This window comes from Lepus europaeus, chromosome 20 (genome assembly GCF_033115175.1).
Source record: "Lepus europaeus isolate LE1 chromosome 20, mLepTim1.pri, whole genome shotgun sequence".
NCBI classification, from domain to species: domain Eukaryota; kingdom Metazoa; phylum Chordata; class Mammalia; order Lagomorpha; family Leporidae; genus Lepus; species Lepus europaeus.
This window is the reverse complement of record NC_084846.1, coordinates 31,364,794-31,385,183: the sequence shown is the minus strand read 5'-3', so window position 1 is coordinate 31,385,183 and position 20,390 is coordinate 31,364,794. Positions and strand designations below refer to the sequence as shown.

General features: G+C 40.6%; 1 protein-coding gene across 2 annotated transcripts in view; it reads right to left on the bottom strand.

The window, feature by feature from the left end:
* The window catches only part of TAX1BP1 (Tax1 binding protein 1), a 91,423-nt gene that overhangs the window by 12,172 nt on the left and 58,861 nt on the right, over positions 1–20,390 (bottom strand). Inside the window, exons 14-16 of one of the 2 annotated variants that reach the window (XM_062178466.1) lie at positions 18,749–18,820; positions 9,449–9,632; positions 8,617–8,765 (exon numbers count right to left, since the gene is read on the bottom strand). In XM_062178466.1, the coding sequence (XP_062034450.1) occupies positions 8,617–8,765; positions 9,449–9,632; positions 18,749–18,820 (405 nt within the window). The remainder of the gene's footprint in view (positions 1–8,616; positions 8,766–9,448; positions 9,633–18,748; positions 18,821–20,390) is intronic. The other variant, XM_062178467.1, reaches the window with a different exon arrangement.

The window sequence follows — 20,390 nt, the reverse complement described above, 5'->3', positions numbered from 1 at the left end:
TGAGAAAAAAAGAGACAGTGAGGGAGAGAACTCACGGAATTTACATGAGTACTCTCCAGAGATGCTACAATTAGGTAACCTTGGCAACCCAGTGGGAGACTGCAAGAGAACTGGAGTCCACACTGAGGGCAGCACAGAGTCCCCGTGTAGTCCTTGGGAAAGAGCTTCCGATCTCTGGCTCCTGTGGGTGTATCATTCGCCTGCTAACTACCTCCAATTACGTTCAGCTGTGCGGAATTACTTCCCTTTTGAATCAAAAAAAAAAAAAAAAAGAGAGAGAGAGATTTACCATGCCTAACCTGGGAGTGTCACCTTTGGCACACCCTCAACCCTGAGGAACCAGAGCTCTCAGGCCACACCCATCTCAAGCCTCTAAGGCTCCATCAAAAGCAGACAGTCACTTAATCTAGACTCATAGTATAAAAAGACAAAACACCACAGTGAACAAACCAAAGAATATCTCCAACATGCCAAACGATAAACACAAAAACCAAGGTAACAAGAACAAGGAAGACACTATGACGCCCCCAAATGAAAAAGACACCACAATTCAAGATTATGAAGATGATGAGATAGAAGAAATGCAAGAAGCGGATCTCAAAAAATTGATAAGAACATTAAGAAGTTCTCAAAAACAAATTCTTGAACTACAGAAATCCTTAATGGACAAGATAGAAAATCTCTCTCGTGAAAATGAAATATTAAGGAGGAATCAAAATGAAATGAAACAACTAGTAGAACAAGAAACTGTGATAGTGAGGAGAAATCACAATGAAATGAAAAATTCAATAGATCAAATGACGAAAACATTAGAGAGCCTTAAAAACAGAATGGGGGAAGCAGAAGACAGAATATCGGACTTAGAAGACAGAGAACAGGAAAGGAAACAGGCAAACCAAAGAAAAGAAGAGGAAATCAGAAATCTAAAAAATATGGTTGGGAATCTATAGGAAAAAAAAAAAAACAACATTCGGGTTCTAGGAGTTCCTGAAGGCATGGAGAGAGAGAAAGGATTAGAAGGCCTTTTTAGTGAGATACTTGCAGAGAACTTCCCGGGTTTGGAGAAGGACAGAGACATCCTAGTACAGGAAGCCCATAGAACCCCTAGTAAACATGACCAAAAGAGATCCTCACCACGGCACATTGTAATCAAACTCACCACAGTGAAACATAAAGAAAAGATCCTAAAATGTGCAAGAGAGAAACGTCAGATTACTCTCAGAGGATCTCCAATTAGACTCACAGCAGACGTCTCATCAGAAACCCTACAAGCTAGAAGGGAATGGCAAGACATAGCCCAGGTACTAAGAGAGAAAAACTGCCAGCCCAGAATACTATATCCTGCAAAGCTCTCATTTGTGAATGAAGGTGAAATAAAGACTTTTCATAGCAAACAGAAATTGAAAGAATTTGTTGCCACTCGTCCTGCCCTGCAAAAGATGCTTAAAGATGTGTTACACACAGAAACACAGAAACATGGTCACCAATATGAAAGAAGGTAAAGAAAGGAAACCTCACAGCAAAAGATCATAGGAAGCTCAATTTCTCTTTGACATAGAATTAAAATCTGATTCTCTGTTAAAGCAATGTGTAAAAGTAATCTATTATGTTCTCTTGATGTCTGTTAAATTCTAATTGCTCAAAAACAGCAGAATTTTTATTAAGAGCTATGGGTTATTTAAATATGTGCTTATTTTCAAAGATTTGAATAATCACCTTGTAACAATGATCAGATTTGGTCTATGTTATGTCATGATTTTAAGGAATCTTATTTCAAACAGATATTTTGGATTTTGAGCCTCCTTGGCATTCTTGACAGGCATTCAAAAATCAAAGTTTCAAACAATCTGGACTCTAAAATTTCCAGTAAATCTTGGACTTTGGTTTTTCCAGTTTGGGCCCAACTGAAAAAATCGAAGGACCTATGTCTCTCGTCATATAGACACACCAGCTAATCGGGCTATTTGGATTATATTAGAAGTACTGTCAAGATGTGACGTGGTACTAAATTTTAAGTTTCTATAATGGAAAATGCTATTAATACAAATGTTTGAGAATTAAAAGGCTAATGATCTTGTGTTACTAGACATGATAGTTATCTTAATCAGAAAGCCCCAGAGACCTAAAAGGGTTAAATACTTGTAAAATCCTACAGGGGCTTTCAAAAATACTGTGAAGTAAGCAAGTGCCTCTTGTTGGTTGATGAGCTTATAACTTTAAACATGGCAACTTAAAGTCTTTTGTCATCCACAGTCATATATGATTTGCTGCTCATAAAACTAAAGCGTTGTTGGTTCTGTGTTTAGCTGTCCTCCTATAGGTTCCTATGGACTTTTTCCAGCCACTTCTATTGTATTCAGTACTTTGGGATGGCTCTGTAAACAGATGAAGCCAATAATGTATTAACAGTGCCAACTGAGAGAAAGTATGGTTAACTGAGGTTACTAAAAACAAAAAGCAATTCAAATCAACTGGCAATTTACAAAAAGAGTTAAAGATTTTAAAAGCTATTATTAAAATTGCTATATTGGTCTATTATGTTATGTTATATGTGTGTATATATTGTATGGGAAAATATTAAGAATTTTATTTTAATTGGCTTATAGATTGTCCATAAATTTAAGGTGCTAAAAATCAATCAAAGATACATTTTAATTCGTGTGACCTGAATCTGTGTATCATGTTTTAAACTTGTTGGCAGAAAGAAACTAAAAACACTTTATATGTTTGTGCTCAAGTTTACTGGTTAAACAAACTACACCATGTTAGATATTTAAGAGGTGTTTTCAAATACATGATTCTTAAAATTTATAGAAGGCATTGGACCTTCTGGTAAATGTTTTCTTAAGCTGTTATCTAATGGTTGAAACTGTTTGCTAAGTATTCATGTGATATTGCTATTGTCAGCAAGCGATCTAGGACTTGCTCCCCCTCATTTCTCTATCCTAAGCCCAACTTGTTCTTTCATTTCTCTATTCTCTTCAAGGTAGGAAACTAATTCTATTATGAAGGAATCTGTAGGATGCACAATTTAATCTTTAGACCTTATAAAAGAGATGGCTAACATTTTTCTGTAATAGCATAGCTAAAATAAGAGCTTAAATTATAATCTCATAGCTAGATTTACTTCACCATCAGCGAAGTATACAGTAAGTAGAAAAAACCTCCCTTTCAGACCAAAGGGAAAGAAAGTTTTTAAGTGAGAATATAATTTTCCCCATGGGAATTGTCTACCTTAGAAAAACTACTACAGAACATGCCTGTGACTATAGACTTGTAGTTCAGGCCACTGAAGATTAGAGATGGGACGTGGGCACTCCCTTGACTTGCATCCTCTGGTCTGCTTTAACACAAACCCAGGAGGAAAAGAAAGCTAGGCATCAGAAGCAATGGGTGGCAGGCCTATTAATGGCTGATCTGTACAGTGATCTGCCCTCAAGGAGACCCAACAGGCCAGTGTACTGCAGTGGCTTTCAATGTGGTAAGCCTGGGCTTCAGCAGAAGTCAGCTTGTGAAGAGCCCTGGCAGCTCTGCCAAGAGTTGGATCACTGGAAATGGACCTGCCCTGGAGTCGAAGGATGCCCAGGTCAGAGCCACAGATCTTATTGGCTCTAAGCTGAAAAGCCCTTCACTCAGCCAAACTTCCAAAGTGACCCCTGCAGCTGAGGGGATGGCCAACAACATTGCAGGCAGAACTGTAAATTTCTTATTAGAGATGCCACCTGCCTTTACCTGGCCAGCTCTCCTCCCAGGCCAGCTAAGTCATGAAAATCAACAGGGTGCCTTCCCCTAGGAGGTTCACACCTCCCTTAGGATGTACGCCATGTGAAGAGATAGATAGGTCTGGGCCTCTTAACTTACAAGGCCTAAAGCCCAACAGATTATTATCAAGCCCCTTTTGTCAGGTTCTATTTGCCTCTCAATCAGAAAACTTAATTGTAGCTTAGACAGCACCTTTCTTAGCTCCTCTAATAATGATTCTGTCCTTTGTTCTAGACCCTGTCTAGTGCACTTGGGCCTCATTCCTTTGTAATCATAACCTCTACTCTACCTCCAATGGCTCTACTCCCAACCTGTGTGTACTGATGGTCCTCTTCCCCACTTAATGCTGTATAATTGTTCAGACCTGGTTAATGCCACTCTTAGGATCACTGGTTACTATCCTCACCCTGTCTTTTATGACCTTGTCTAAATATGATCAGAGTCGGCAAACTTGGAAGGCTTCCATAGCCTTGGCAACTCATGACGACAGCCTAGGGTGGTTACTGGTGACATAAACTAGAGTGTCAATGTGTTGGGTCAACAACAGGAGCCACTGTGCACTTGCTCCTCATGTGGGATCTCTGTCCTTAATGTGCTGTCCATTTTGATTTAATGCTATAACTAGTACTCAAATAGTATGTTTCACTTTGTGTTTCTATGTGGGTGCAAACTGTTGAAATCTTTACTTAATATATACTAAATTGATCTTCTGTATATAAAGAGAATTGAAAATGAACCTTGATGTGAATGGAAGAGAGGGAGCGGGAGATGGGAGGGTTGCAGGTGGGAGGGAAATTATGGGAGGGGGAAGCCACTGTAATCCATAAGCTGTACTTTGGAAATTTATATTCATTAAATAAAAGTTTAAAAAATGTAATGATTTGGAGTGAAACTGACATTTTGAGATCTGATGATTATTTACAGCCCTTGTCTCCAGTGTTGAATAAAACTGCTTTTTTTCTTCAAAAAAAAAAAGAAAGAAAGAAAGAAAGAAAGAAAAAGAAATCTCCAATCACAAAGATTCATCTCTTTCTTCTTGAGCTTTACAGTTTTAGCTCTTACACTGAGGTTCAAATGCGATTGATTTTTTTTTTTTTTTTTTTTTTTTTGGACAGTGAGAGACAGACAGAGAGAAAGGTCTTCCTTTTGCCGTTGGTTCACCCTCCAATGGCCGCCGTGGTAGGCGCACTGCGGCCGGCGCACCGCGCTGATCCAATGGCAGGAACCAGGTGCTTCTCCTGGTCTCCCATGGGGTGCAGGGCCCAAGGACTTGGGCCATCCTCCACTGCACTCCCTGGCCACAGCAGAGAGCTGGCCTGGAAGAGGGGCAACCGGGACAGGATCAGTGCCCCGCCGGGACTAGAACCCGGTGTGCCGGCACCGCAAGGCGGAGGATTAGCCTAGTGAGCCGCGGCGCTGGCCAAATGCAATTGATTTTTGTAGACAATGGGGGGTAGCAGTTTAAATTTGTTCTCTCATCAAAACGGGTGTGCACCATTTGTTGCAAAGGCTATTCTTTTTTCAATGAATTGTCCTGGGATCCTTGATAAAAATGAATTGACTCTAAGTATATACTACTTTTGTAAACAGCAAGCACATTAAAATTAAACTTTTAAAATTAGACAACAAATGAAAAATGACAATACTTCAGAAAGGCAAACAAATGATGCCATGTGACAAATGCAAACAAACCCTGATTCTTTCAAACAGTGGGTTTCAACAATTTTGGAGTCATAGACCCTTTGAGAAGTCACAAACCCTTCTGAGAATGAAAGCTAAAAACTCATGAGAAAAACAAAATCCATATCGGCAAAAACTGTCTTAGTTTGGGGGTTCAGAGTGAAGTTATTCATGAGGAAAGCTACAAACTGCAGCAACAGAATGTGCGAGTCTCAGTCATTCAGACAGAGGGAGGGCAAGAAACAAAGGTGGGAAGGAAACACTGAAGAAATGCATGAAATAAAGTTGAAAGTGGGTTGTGCATTAAGGGAAGAAAAGTCATCCACCCTTGAATGATGGGGTTAGGAAATTTAGACCAGGGCATACCAAACTTAACTGAGCATATGATCATCTCAGTATTTTGTTAAACACAGGCTATTCTCAGTCTGGAGTGCCTCAGGAGGTTCTGCATTTCCAACAAAATCCTAAGAGATAATACTACTGCTCACATACACACCAATTTTTTTGAGTAGCAAGGATTAAGACTCCTGGTTCTAAAAACTGGATACAAAAGTGCCTAGCACACTATAGCAAATGGAGCACTATGAGATGAATTTTAATTGTCTAGTGATATTAAATATTCAGAAATATTCAATGGTTTTCAGATACAACATGAATAACTAGTTCAAGAGAGCTCACAGGTCCAACTTTAAATGAGGCTACTTTCCTTTCAATGATATCCATCTTTGAGAAGTCGGGTTTTTGGCAGTTGCTATGATATATGAGGGTCTTCCAAAACGTTCATGGAAAAATGAAATTAAAAGACAAAGTGGGAGCCAGCGCTGTGGTGCAGGGGGTTAACACCCTGGCCTGAAGCACCGGCATCTCATATGGGCGCCAGTTCTAGTCCCAGCTGCTCCTCTTCCGATCCAGCTCTCTGCTATGGCCTGGGAAAGCAGAAGAAGATGGCCCAACTCCTTGGGCCCCTGCACCCGTGTGGGAGACCTGGAGGAAGCTCCTGGCTCCTGGCTTCGGATTGGCCCCGCTCCTGCCGTTGCAGCCATCTGGGGAATGAACCAGCGGATGGAAGATTCTCTCTCTCTCTGCCTCTCCTCTCTCTGTGTAACTCTTTCAAATAAATAAATAAATCTTTAAAAAGGAAAAAAAAAAAAAAAAAAAGGTGGATCATCCATGAATTTTTTGAAGCCCCCAAGTCAATGCCATGCCAAAGTGGAAATGAGGTGGGCTTGTCCAATCTGACTGCAAGGCCTAAGAAGCTATACACAAGCCTACAGTCACATCCATTCCTGTGTCTATTTAAGAATAAAATTAAAATGCTTTATTTTCAATTTCCGTATCATTTGTTCAAATAGTTACTAAATTTGTTAGGTATTTCTTTTGGCCTAGGATAGGTACTCTGAAAAAATTTCTGAGCGGATACAGAGTACCATGAACTGAGAAAAGCATGTGAACTTCTGGTTTAGTCTAATAGGTGGTTACAATCATCACTCCTACATGCAAACTGATGAGGTTCAATTTCCACCTTGATCCTCCCCAGCTGTGTGACTTGGGGCAAGCCATTTAATCTATTGGTTTCCTCAACTATAAAACAGTGATATTAATACTTCCTACCTCAATGGACTGCTAGAACAAAGAAATGAGTTACTGTTTCCACAGTGCTTAGCATTTGCTTGCAGATTAACCTACAGAAATGTTTACCGTTGTCACCATCATCATAATTATTTTACAGTCACTGCAGTGATGAAGTAAAGGGAGTCAATAAAAGGCTTTCAGTCTGACAGCTGGCCACAGTTGCTAGGACAGAGGAGAGGCAATATGGTAGGAACAGGCATCGGGGCAGGATGAAATGGGCAGCTGCCTCAACCAGACTTTGAAGTGCCACAGCCTGCGGCTGGTAATCACTCTCACGGCAGAGAAACAGAGAAGGAAGAGGTCAACTCATATTTGCTTCCCCTATTCTTACTGTAACCACTTACCAAAACACTTCATTTGGAAGTGATCTCTGTTGTAATAAGAAAAAATTTAAAGTTCTTAATGTACATAAAAATTACTAGTATGAAAAATCTGATTGCAAAATATTATTACTTAAGGTATGCACATTAGGAGTCTTCCTTCCATTTCATTACCAAATCTAAGCATGTCAGCAAATGAGCACAAGACTCTAACACCACTTCTCATGGGTTTGCAGGAGGGCAAAGCACACAGATCAGAAAGAACATTCTGCTAATTAAACTGAAGCAGATGACTACAGAAGAGAAGAGCTTGTCACATGCAACATCTGTGCCAAGCATGATCAGATTAAATATGCAAAACGTGAAGTAAAGGTGTGAAAAAGCACTAAGACGATACTCTAGACCTTAAATAGGCTACAAAAGTTCTGACAGTTTTCCTAATTATCCCCAGTAATGGACACAGGAGGCCAAAAGGCAGTAGGGAGAAATACATTTTTCTCCATTATGGGTGTTGAACACTAGGCTAAAATCATGCCTGTCTGAACACTGATCAGTTTCTGCAAAGGTTAATAGCAATTAAATGCAGCAAACTAGATTAAATGAGAAACAGGTCATGATACCACTGTACTTGCAAAGAGCACGATAAAGCATTTCTTTTAAATTCATCTTAATGTATGAGAAATCCAAAAGGAGCTGTTTGAAGAACCCAATTTCCAAAAAGAGTTACTCCGAAGAAATGAACCTATTTATTAAATTCATTAAAGAAATCTCTTAAATAAAAAATGACATGCTGCAAACTAACTCAACTATCATTAGTATTATATTGCTTCTAGTGAATAAAAAATGCTACATAAATACCTAATGTCTATAAGAGTATTCCTCCCAAAAAGAAAACTATTGCCATGAATACTTCATTCCTTCCAGCCTGGTACATCTACAATCCAGGCTGTAGTAAGCTATGGAGTAAGTGATGACCAAGAACAAGTATGTCACGGTTATAGTCTTCTGAGCTCATTCTCTCAACTTAATCTTTTACTTTAGTATATGAGTCCTAAAGTGTAAGTCTGCAGCAATTATTGATTTTTCATTCCAAAAACCATGCACACTGAAGAGCATATTCTCTTCCTACATGCATACACAGACACACAGACACACATACTCTTAACTCTCCACACAACAGAAAATGAAAGGGACATGCTCAGACAATGGAAATTCAATTTACTTTGCTATCCTCAGGGTCTTCTAAACCATCGGGCCGACTAAGGTTTCGAGCAGGCTGGCTACAGACAACATTGTCCTCCAGTCCCCAAGAAGGGACTCTCATAGGTGGCCTTTGGATTTCATCTGGGTAAAAAGCACCATCTGCTCCATCTGTAATAAAAATTTTGGAAAGGTAGGTGAAACCAGTTACTAAAAGCAGCATCTCCATGTGTAAATATGATGAAAGATACAAAAAAAAAATGTTGGTGCATGAAAACATATATTTTACTTTTTTTTTTTTTTTTGACAGAGTGGACAGTGAGAGAGAGAGACAGAGAGAAAGGTCTTTCTTTGCCATTGGTTCACCCTCCAATGGCCGGCGCGCTGTGGCCGGCGCACCACACTGATCCGAAGGCAGGAGCCAGGTGCTTCTCCTGGTCTCCCATGGGGTGCAGGGCCCAAGCACTTGGGCCATCCTCCACTGCACTCCCTGGCCACAGCAGAGAGCTGGCCTGGAAGAGGGGCAACTGGGACAGAATCCGGCGCCCCGACCGGGACTAGAACCCGGGGGTGCCGGCGCCGCAAGGCGGAGGATTAGCCTGTTGAGCCATGGCGCCAGCCCCATATATTTTACTTTTAACCTAGCCAAAAACTACATATAAGAATAAGACTATTCTTTCATGGTGCTTCATGTCTAGAAGAGGCTGGTATCAGTGCTAAACATTAAAACTGCTAAATATACAAATAATGTTTCTATTTAAGTACCAGCAGTTCTATAATCCCATGAAAATATATGAAAAAAACAAAAAACCCTCCAGACTCAGTTAACCCCAAATGAAAAGCACTTTACTAACCTCTTGTTTCCTGTGTGACATAAGGATTACCATACTGCAGAACTGGCTGTGCATTTGGCAGTGCAGGAACATGGCCATTCTGCTCTGAGCATGTGCTGAGACACTGTGAGACCTGCTGGGAACTCTGAGAATTTGGATCTTCCATTTTCCTTTCTGTTTTATTGTCTAGACTCCTTTTAAGTTCCTAAAATTAACAAAAGCAAAGATGAATAACTAAAGCAATCCAGTATGAGAAGGGAAGATTTAATTTTTAGGTACAACACAATAGCACAACAATAAAATTATTTCCCTCTACCATACATAATTACAACATGAATGGCACGGTCATATGCTAATAAACCTTTACAAAACCAGTTCACAAACCACAATTTATTCACGGACTTTAGTTTACTGACCACTGATAAGAATAGAACAGAATACAGTCCAAAAACCAACAACAGAATCATTTTCAACAAAGATGCAGCAGATATAATTCAAATAGGAAAAAGGTTTTTCAGACTAAGATACTAAAAAGCTGAGTATTCACATACAAATACATAAATTCTGAATACATAACATACCACAAAAAAATTAAATAGATCATAAATTTAAAGTAAAACTATAAAACTTCTAGGGAAAAAAATTAAGAGAAAGTGTGTGTAGCTTATTACTCAAAAGTTTCTTAAGATAGGACATAATAGCACAAACAAGCTGATGCTGATAAACTGGACTACTTCAATATTAAAAGCTTTTATCTTCAACAGATAATATATTTTTTTTTTTTTTGACAGGCAGAGTGGATAGTGAGAGAGAGACAGAGAGAAAGGTCTTCCTTTTTGCCGTTGGTTCACCCTCCAATGGCCGCCGCGGTAGCGCGCTGCGGCCGGCGCACTGCGCTGATCCGATGGCAGGAGCCAGGTGCTTCTCCTGGTCTCCCATGGGGTGCAGGGCCCAAGGACTTGGGCCATCCTCCACTGCACTCCCTGGCCACAGCAGAGAGCTGGCCTGGAAGAGGGGCAACCGGGACAGGATCGGTGCCCCAACCGGGACTAGAACCCGGTGTGCCGGCGCCGCAAGGCGGAGGATTAGCCTAGTGAGCCGCGGCGCCGGCTAACAGATAATATTTTTAAATATGAAAAGGCAAGCCACAGATTGAGAGAAAAAAATTGCAATATATATGGCAAGGCAGTTATATGCCAGAAATAACTCTGGAATACTTAAGGGAACAATTACAACCAAATACAATCAAAGATGACAACAACAAAATAGAAAAATAGGTAAACAATCTGAACAGACACCTCACAATGGAATAAAAAAAAGCTTAAAAGCACAAGAAAGATCCTTAGCATCACAATTTATTAGGGAAATTAAAGTCACAGTGAGATAATACTATACACCACCAATTAAAAGACAAACAACAGGTGCTGACGAGGATATCCATTTACTGCTGGCAGAAATGAAAAAATGCAAATGGTATAGCCACCGTGAGAAACAACGTGTTTGGAGCCGGAGCTCTGGCGTAGCAGTGCCAGCATCTCATATGGGCGCTGGTTAGAGACCCGTCTGCTCCACTTCCCATCCAGCTCTCTGCTATGGCCTGGGAAAGCAGTAGAAGATGGCCCAACGCCTTGGGCCCCTGCACCCTCATGGGAGATCCGGAAAGCTCCTGGCTCCTGCCTTCAGATCAACACAGCTCCAGCCATTGCAGCCAATTCGAGAATGAACCAACAGATGGAAGACTCTCTCTCTCTCTCTCTCTCTACCTCTACCTCTCCTTCTCTGTGTAACTCTTTCAAATAAATAAATAAATCTTAAAAAAAAAGAAAAAGAAAGGCCGGCGCCGTGGCTCACTTGGCTAATCCTCCACCTGCGGTGCCAGCACCCTGGGTACTAGTCCCGGTTGCTCCTCTTCCAGTCCAGCTATCTGCTGTGGCCCAAGTGCTTGGGTCCCTGCAACCACATGGGAGACCGGGAGGAAGTACCCAGCTCCTGGCTTCAGATCTGTGCAGCGCCAGCCGTAGTGGCCATTAGGGGAGTGAACCAATGGAAGAAGACCTTTCTCTCTCTCTCTCTGTCTATAACTCTGTCAAATAAAAAAAAAAAAAGGAAAAAGAAAAACAATGTGACTGTTCTTAAAAACATAGAACCCTACAAGTCAGCATGCCTACTCCTTGGTATCTACCCCCATAAAGGAAAATGTATCCATGAAAAGCCTGCTATGACAAAGCTGCAACGTATGTGGGCACACGCATAAACACACACACACTGAAGTGGCAAGAATTAAATACAAAAAGTATTTCAAACATGATACAGGAGAAGGCAAAAGAGGACACAGAAGGAGAAAAAAAGATAAAATACTTCTATACAAGTTTAAGCAAATTAAAGAAGTATGACTAAATTCTTCTGTAAACAGCCTATCAAAATAGAATAAGAAGTTTCATAAAAAGATTTCTGAACGCATTGGTCCAGTCAAGCAACTTTGTAGAGAATTGCAAGGTACAGAATTTATTCTAATACTCTTCCTCCATCAAATAAAATGCAGGAAAAGAAAAATGACTAATTATAAGCAGCTTTGATTCTTCATTGGAGTAAACAGAATATGGGGATTTGCAAATCATAAACAAACACAGTATTTGGACTAAGACAAGATTCTTAAGCATGCATTCATAAAGCCTCTCAAAAGGGCCCATGTTTCAATGTTTCCAATTCAGAAGGTCTATGCACTTACATGGGAGAAAAAATGTGTATCTTTTCACTAACTTCTAATTGAAATTCAGTTATTCATTCAATTATAAACAAGGCAAAAACAACCATAAAAATCCACATACAAAAACCACAGTAGGTACATCTCTATTACCTAGTAACTGACAGAAATCATAGGTAGATTCATTTCACAGGATAGCTGTTGCAAACATCTCAAAATAGACTTTATATTCATTACAACTTTTAAATTATGGTAATCATTAGAAATGCTGCTAATTTTTTTTTTTTTTGGAAGGTGCAGAAAGGGATATTGAGAGAGATTCTTCCACCCACTGGTTCCCTTACTAAATGGCCGTAATGGCCCAGGCTGGGCCAGGCCAAAACCAGGAGCTTCAACTGGGCCTCCCACGTGAGAGCAGGGGCTCAAACACTTGAGCCATTTTCTGCTGCTTTCCCAGGTGCATTAGCAGGGAGTAGCTTCAGAAGTGGAGCAGCCAGGAATCAAACCAGCACCCAATATAGGATTCCGGCATCACACACAGTGGCTTAAACCACTACACCAAAATGCTGACCCCATGCTGCTAAATCTTACTTAACATTTTTAGTAAATAACCATACTACTGTCACAGATATAATAATCTGTCTTAATATTGATAGCTATTTATAATACTTTGTTTCCTTTGTGATTCTATGTATTTTGCTTTCTTAATTTTAAAACAATTCTTGAAACAGACTTCACAAGACTATCAAAGAATTGTAGGCACAAAAATCTAGGTCAAGAATTCCGGGAGAACTCTTCTACCTATGAAGCTATGCATAAAATGGACATAGATATCACACCTCAGCAAGATAATTTAACTGTCGACTCAGAATTTTCCTAAAATCTTATCATAATTAAAGAAACAGATTTTAATAGTCATTATTTACAGTTCCAGCTTCAGGGCACACGTTTGTTTAACTGGTTGCCTTTGCTAGGGTGTCCAAATTTCTTCTAAGGCTTCAAATGGCTCATGGTCACTCTGGTTTTCCAAACTACTTGACAGGTTAAGGATGTGTCTGATATGCCATGTGTTAAATAGGAGGAAAAGTATATGTCTTTTATTACCCACATGGGAATGATATCAGAATACAGAATCAGACATTAAATGCTTTCAATTTCTTAAAACTATATTGCTCAATGTATTGTTCTCATACTCATTAATCTTTTATTACTTTGAGATATCTAAGTGATAGGTGAAAAAAGTAAACAGTAGTCTATATGATTTTTATAAAATCAACTGTCCTGAGTCATTGTTATTTAACTAATGTGCTAGCATTCCAGTATCTTGTTAGAAACATCTCTGGGCCTGCTGCTGTGGCGTAGTAGGCTAAGACTCTGCCTACAGCGCTGGCATCCCATATGGGTGCCAGGTGAAGTCCTGGCTACTTCTCTCTAATCCAACTCTCTGCTTTTGGCTTGGGAAAGCAGTGGAAGATGGCCCAAGTGCTCAGGCCTTGAATCCACGTGGGAGACCTGGAAAAAGCACCTGGTTCTTGGCTTTGGATCAACTCAGCTCCAGCCATTGTAGCCATTTGGGGAATGAACCAGCAGATGGAAGACTTTTATCTCTCTCTCTCCCTTCTCTGTAACTCTACCTCTCAAATAAACAAAATCTAAAAAAAAAAAAGAAAAAAACATCTCCATTAGTCATTTATAAATAGTACATGACCTGAAAATATAGCAATGATGATTCAGCAGTATCTTTAGTCAGCTTATTTTTTCAGTAAGCTAAAGTATCTGATGGTAGAGAATATTGTTTAATAGTTTTTATTTTCTCTAGTGATAATAAAGCATTCCCACAATCTTGCTTTTATCATTATTTGCTATACTGACTTTTGCTTTAATATTTTTTTTCTTTAGTCTTTTTTCAAATGTTTAGTAAAAATATTCAATGCATATGAAGAAAATGATGACTCTAAATGGTGGTTTTAGTGTGTTATTAAAACATCAGAAACTTCAAGCTATCAAGTCTCCAAATAAACTGAAGGCGGTTAAGATACTGCTTCAGATGCCGCATCCCACATTCAAGTGCCTGGATTCCAATCTTAGCCCTGCTTATGATTCAGATTCCAGCTTCCTGCTAATGAGCAACCTGGGAAGCAGTAAGTAATGGCTCAGATACTTGGGTCCCTGCCACCCAAGTAGGAGACTCAGATTGGGTTCCTGGCTCCTGGCTTCAGCCTGATCCAACTCAAGCTATTGCAGGTATTTGGAGAGTGAATCAGAGGATGGCTACTCTTTCTTTACCTTTCAAATCAGAAAATGAAAATACAAATTTCATAACAAGTTGAAATTGGTAGGGGTTTAATGCTAACATGTCATTACTTCATTCTAATAAATGTTATTTTTAAAATAACCCATTTTTTAAATGAGGGAGCTACTTATTTTAATAATTTGAAAGGCAGAGTAAAAGAGACAGAGATAGCTCTTCCATCCACTGGCTCACTCCCAAATGACTGTAATGCTCAGAGCTGGGCCAGGCCAAACCCAAGAGCCCAGAACTCCATTCAGGTAACACAAGTGCATGAGCCCAAATACTTGGGCTCTGAAACAGGATGCCCCTGCATTGCAGGTGGCAGCTTAGCTCACTGTGCCAAAATGCTGGCCCTATAGTTACCTTTTTTTAAAAGACTGCAGTAAACCCTGTTATTTACTCGTTTAGTCAATAAATATTGAGTATTTACTATATACCAGGCAATATGTAGGCACTAGAGATTTTAGGAACAGCCAAAACAGATAAAAATCCTTGCCTATATGGAGCTTACATTCTAGAGAGAAGATACACAATAAATAAAATATATATTCTTAGTGATAAATCCTGCAGAGAAAACAGGCACAGTGTGTAGGAAGGGACTGCAAATTTAAACAGAACGTAGCCAGCACTGTGGCACAGTGGGTTAAGCTGCCATCTGCAGTGCCAGCACCCCATATGACCATGGGTTCAAGTCCTGGCTGCTCCATCTCCAATCTAGCTCCCTGCTAATATGCCTGGGAAAGCAGCTGGACCCCTGCACCCACATGGGAGACCCAGATGAAGTTCCTGGCTCCTGGCTTCAGCCTGGCCCAGCCCTGGCCATTCCGGCCATTTGGGAAGTGAGCTAGCGGATGGAAGATATCTTTCTCTGTCTCTCCCTAAGTCTTTCAAATAAATCTTTAAAAATATATATAAAAATAAAAAAGAATGTTCTCTTAAAAACGAAATCTTAAAGACCTGAAAGTGGTGAGGGAGTGAATCACAGGAATATCTGGGCTAAAAAAGTTCCTGGTAGACAAGAAGTCAGAACAAGGTAGTGAGAAGAGTGCGCACGTGGTCAACCCAGACTCAGGTTTCAAGGACCTTGGGCAAGTCACTCATCTCTGAATCAGAGTTTTCTTTTCTATAGAAAGTATGCAGACATATTTATTAGGTATCCACTTATTTCATTTACCAGTGACTCAAAACTAACAGTTTTGAGTTTTGAAGCACCTACCATCAACAAAATATTACATGTAATCTGAATTTGAGCCTTAACAAAACTATAAAATTATTTATCTTTTTTTCCATTACAGAAAGGACTTTTTGTCACTATTAAAGTCTAAATTTTAAACAGATTCTTGGACTAGTGGTTGATATTCATCAGCTCCTTTGACTTAGCACTTGTCTCATCCCCAGTGGCATTTCCAGAACTACTACCTTCAACATGAAGCTCCATGAGTTTTCCCAATTCAAACTTGGGATCTTTAGCATTTTTATTTTCTTTTTTTTTTAAGATTTATTTATTTATTTGAAAGTCAGAGTTACACAGAGAGGAGAGAGGCAGAGAGAGAGAGGTCTTCCATCTGATGGTTCACTCCCCAACTGACCCCAATGGCCGGAGCTGCGCCGATTTGAAGCCAGGATTTTCCTCCAGGTCTCCCACATGGGTGCAGAGGCCCAAGGACTTGGGCCATCCTCTACTGCTTTCCCAGGCCACAGCAGAGAGCTGGATCAGAAGTGGAGCAGCCGGGTCTCAAACCGGTGCCCATATGGGATGTTGGCAATTCAGGCCAGGGCATTAACTCACTGCGCCACAGCGCTGGCCCAAACATTTTTACTTTTTTAACAAAGACATCACAGAGAGGATAAATAGGCTGGCAAGACTTTTCTATGTCTTTTCCAGTGCTATCTGGAATCAATTTACTGACCACTTCTTTCAAGTCATTTGTTTGCATCTCCTGTGTCTAAATTTTCATCATCTTCTGGATTTGGCGGACCAGTTGATATTGAACACAGGAAGTCTGCTGTATCTGATTGTTGAATTTTTTGTAAAATCAACACAGAACAGAAGAAGCAAATAACCATCAGTTGTCCTGACACCAACATGAGCCTCAATCATGGTCTGCCATTTTTTGACCATGGTCACATTTTGTCATGGGTTAAGATCCATGCCGAGGAAGCTAGTCATGCAGTTGTTGCCCTGAACATCCTCAGTAATCAGCAAGAATTTTCTAAATGCAATTTCTTTTTCTTGTTCTTTTGTTGTTGTTGTTGTTGACAGAGTGGACAGTGAGAAAGAAAGAGAAAGGTCTTCCTTTTTCCGTTGGTTCACCCCCTAGTGGCCGCTGCGGCCGGCGCACTGCGGCCAGCGCATCGTGCTGATCCGAAGCCAGGAGCCAGGTGCTTCTCCCGGTCTCCCATGCGGGTGCAGGGCCCAAGCACTTGGGCCATCCTCCACTGCCTTCCCGAGCCACAACAGAGAGCTGGACCAGAAGAGGGGCAACCAGGACAGAATTCGGCACCAGGACTAGAACCCAGGGTGCCGGCGCCATAGGCGGAGGATTAGCCTATTGAACCACGGCGCCGGCCTCTAAATGCATTTCATCATTCTGCAGGGCAGCAAGACTCATTTCACCCTTGAGACAATCAGATGCAACCTGGTTCCTTTAGTCTTCATGACTAATATTTTCCAATATTTCTTAGATTGAACATATCAGGTGCTTTCACATTATACCAATCTTTCTTAGAAAATGTATCAACCGGGGCTGGCACTGTGGCTCACTTGGTTAATCCTCTGCCTGCAGCGCCAGCATCCCATATGGGTGCCGGGTTCTAGTCCCAATTGCTCCTCTTCCAGTCCAGCTCTCTGTTGTGGCCCAGGAAGGCAGTGGAGGATGGCCCAAGTGCTTGGGCGCCTGCACCCACATGGGAGACCAGGAGGAAGCACCTGGCTCCTGGCTTCAGATCAGCGTAGTTCTGGCCATAGTGGCCTTTTGGGAGGTGAACCAATGGAAGGAAGACCTTTCTGTCTGGCTCTCTCACTGTCTAACTCTAGCTGTCAAATAAAAAAAAAAGAAAATGTATCAACCACTTTCTTCTTAGCACCCTTTATGCCTCCTTGGGAAGATGCTTGTTCTTGCCAAGTACCCTGGTGGTATTCAGGGAGCCCAAAGGAAATTGTCTTAAAAATAGAATTGTTTTCACTTATGAACTCAATCAAATATCATGAGACTTTTAAAGCAATATGAAACTATGATCACACAGAAAAATGAAGACTAACTAAAGGAGGTGGGAAGTAGAGAGCAACTAGCCTACATTGCAATCCTGACTAGGCTGGGAATTTTAACTGACAATAAAACTGCTGATTCCAATATATTTCTTTTACCAGATATTTTTATAAGCATATATTATAAGTTTGCCTCATTAACTTGCTTATCCCACAAACATTTTTTTAACATTTATTTTATTTATTTACATCTTATATGAAAAGCAGAGAGAGAGAAAATATCTTCTATTTACTGATTCACTCTCCAAACAGCCACACTGGCCAGGGCTGGGCCAGGCTGAAGTCAAGAGTTTCACCCATATCTCCCACACAGGTGCAAGAGCCCAAGGACTTGGGTCATCTGCTGCTCTGCCAAGCCATTAGCAGGGAATTGGATCAGAAGCAGAGCAGCCAGGAGCAAATCGGCACTCGCATGGGATGCTGGCACTGCAGGCAGCAATTGAACCCTCTGCATCATAGCACTAGCCCCATGCCTTCTTTTTTCTTTTCTGGATCTGCATAGTGGTGCTGAATATAATAAGTTACTAACGCAACTGGTACTGCTGCCTTAAATCTTAACACACAAACAGTATTCCCATATGGCTTTCAAACCAACAGTGAAAATGTAAAAACAAATTAATATAGTAGTAGTATTATGAAAATATTTTTAATCTTTGCAGATCCCTGATGGGAGACTGTGGGATTCACATCTTGAGAAATGCTGCACTACAGCATCTCTTACATTTCAATCTATAAAAATGTTTCCTATTACAAAAGAAAACCAGACAAACACATTATATGTAACTTAAAAATCTCACCATTTTTCTTGAATTTTTAAAAGATTGTAGAATCTGTTTACCGTTAAATACAAAACATGGAGCAAAGACTACTTTTCAACACTTAAGCATTGTTGTCACTGTTTAAAATACTTAATAAAATTAACTAGAAACATTTTTATTCAGAAGTCTTAACATCTGCTTCAGTCTTTTCTTAAAAGACTTCCTTCAAAAGAACTACCAAGTTCATTAAGCTATATTAACATTCAATATCATTTTTTTAAAGTACATTGTTCAATACCTTTTCCCTGGAGAGGTTTTCCAAATGTGAAGTCAGACCACTTATTTCTTTATCTTTCTCTGCCAACTGAAGCTGAATAAAAAATCATTAGTACTTTCATTAGAAATTATCATTAGTACTCCCTTCTTATATTTTGAGACCTATTTTACCCTATTTTATCAATACCTATTATCAATTTAATGTATTTTCCTCCAGTCTTATTCTTTGAATTCTAATTATCTGTCATTATTTTTTTAAAAAGATTTATTTGAAATGCAGAGTAGGGGAGAGGGGAGGCAAGGGTGATTTTCTCTGCTGGTTCACTCCTCGAATGGCCACAGCAGCCAAGGCTAGGCCAGGCCACAGCCGGGAGCCAGGAATTCCATCATCTAGGTCTCTCACATGGGTGGCAGGAGACCAAGTAGCCAGGACTCAAATTGGCACTTCAATACAGGGATATGGAATGACAGTGTCTCAAGCAGTAGCTTAACCTACTATGCTTCAAGGCTGGTCCCTATAATTTGTCACCATTGGTCAACTTCCTTTATATATTCTTAAAACTATTCTCTAGGTTTATGTGAAAACTTAGCTGTGTTGGCATATTCCAAGCCCTTTGTGTTTACTTTCTCCTCCCAATCACAAATATGGGTATTTGTCAAAGTTTTTTTGTTTGGCTTCTTCTCTATTCTCTCTCCAAACATACTTTTTCCATACCTTCAGTTATCATCTCCAAAGAAATAAATTGAAGTATTAACTCACATACTATTCTTTCTTACCCAAGTTCTAAATTTGTTTTTTAAAAGTGACTGTTAGACATGGTTTGTTTTTTTTTTTTTTTTTTTTTTTTGACAGGCAGAGTGGACAGTGAGAGAGAGAGAGAGACAGAGAGAAAGGTCTTCCTTTGCCGTTGGTTCACCCTCTAATGGCCGCCGCGGTAGCGCGCTGCGGCCGGCGCACCGCGCTGTTCCGATGGCAGGAGCCAGGTGCTTCTCCTGGTCTCCCATGGGGTGCAGGGCCCAAGCACTTGGGCCATCCTCCACTGCACTCCCTGGCCACAGCAGAGAGCTGGCCTGGAAGAGGGGCAACCGGGACAGGATCGGTGCCCTGACCGGGACTAGAACCCGGTGTGCCGGCGCCGCAAGGCAGAGGATTAGCCTGTTGAGCCACGGCGCCAGCCAAGACATGTTTTCACTGTGGTCTTTCCTGCACTCTAACAGCAAAATATCTAATCATACTTTTCTGCTTTTGTTAACAGTCCCTGATCTCAGAGCACATCATGATTTGAACCTTAGAAAACTATAACCCTTCTTCAGTCTTCTCCTCCTCCTCCTCCTCAATACTTTCAGTCTCTAAGTCATTCATTCATTCAACCACCCATTAATTATCAATTGTTACAGCATGAACATTAATGAATACAAATGCAGATGTCGGCACTGTGGCACCACAGCTTAAGCCATCAAACTGCAACACTGACATTCCATATCAGAGCACTAGTTCGAGTCCTGACTGCTACAATTCTAATCCAGGGTCCTGCTAATGTACTGTGGAAAACAGCAGAAGACAGCCTAAATGTTTGGGTCTAAGTTACCTGTGTGGGAGACCTGGATGGAATTCCAGGATCTTAGGGGCCAACTGGGAAGTGAACCAGAAGATCTCTCTCGAT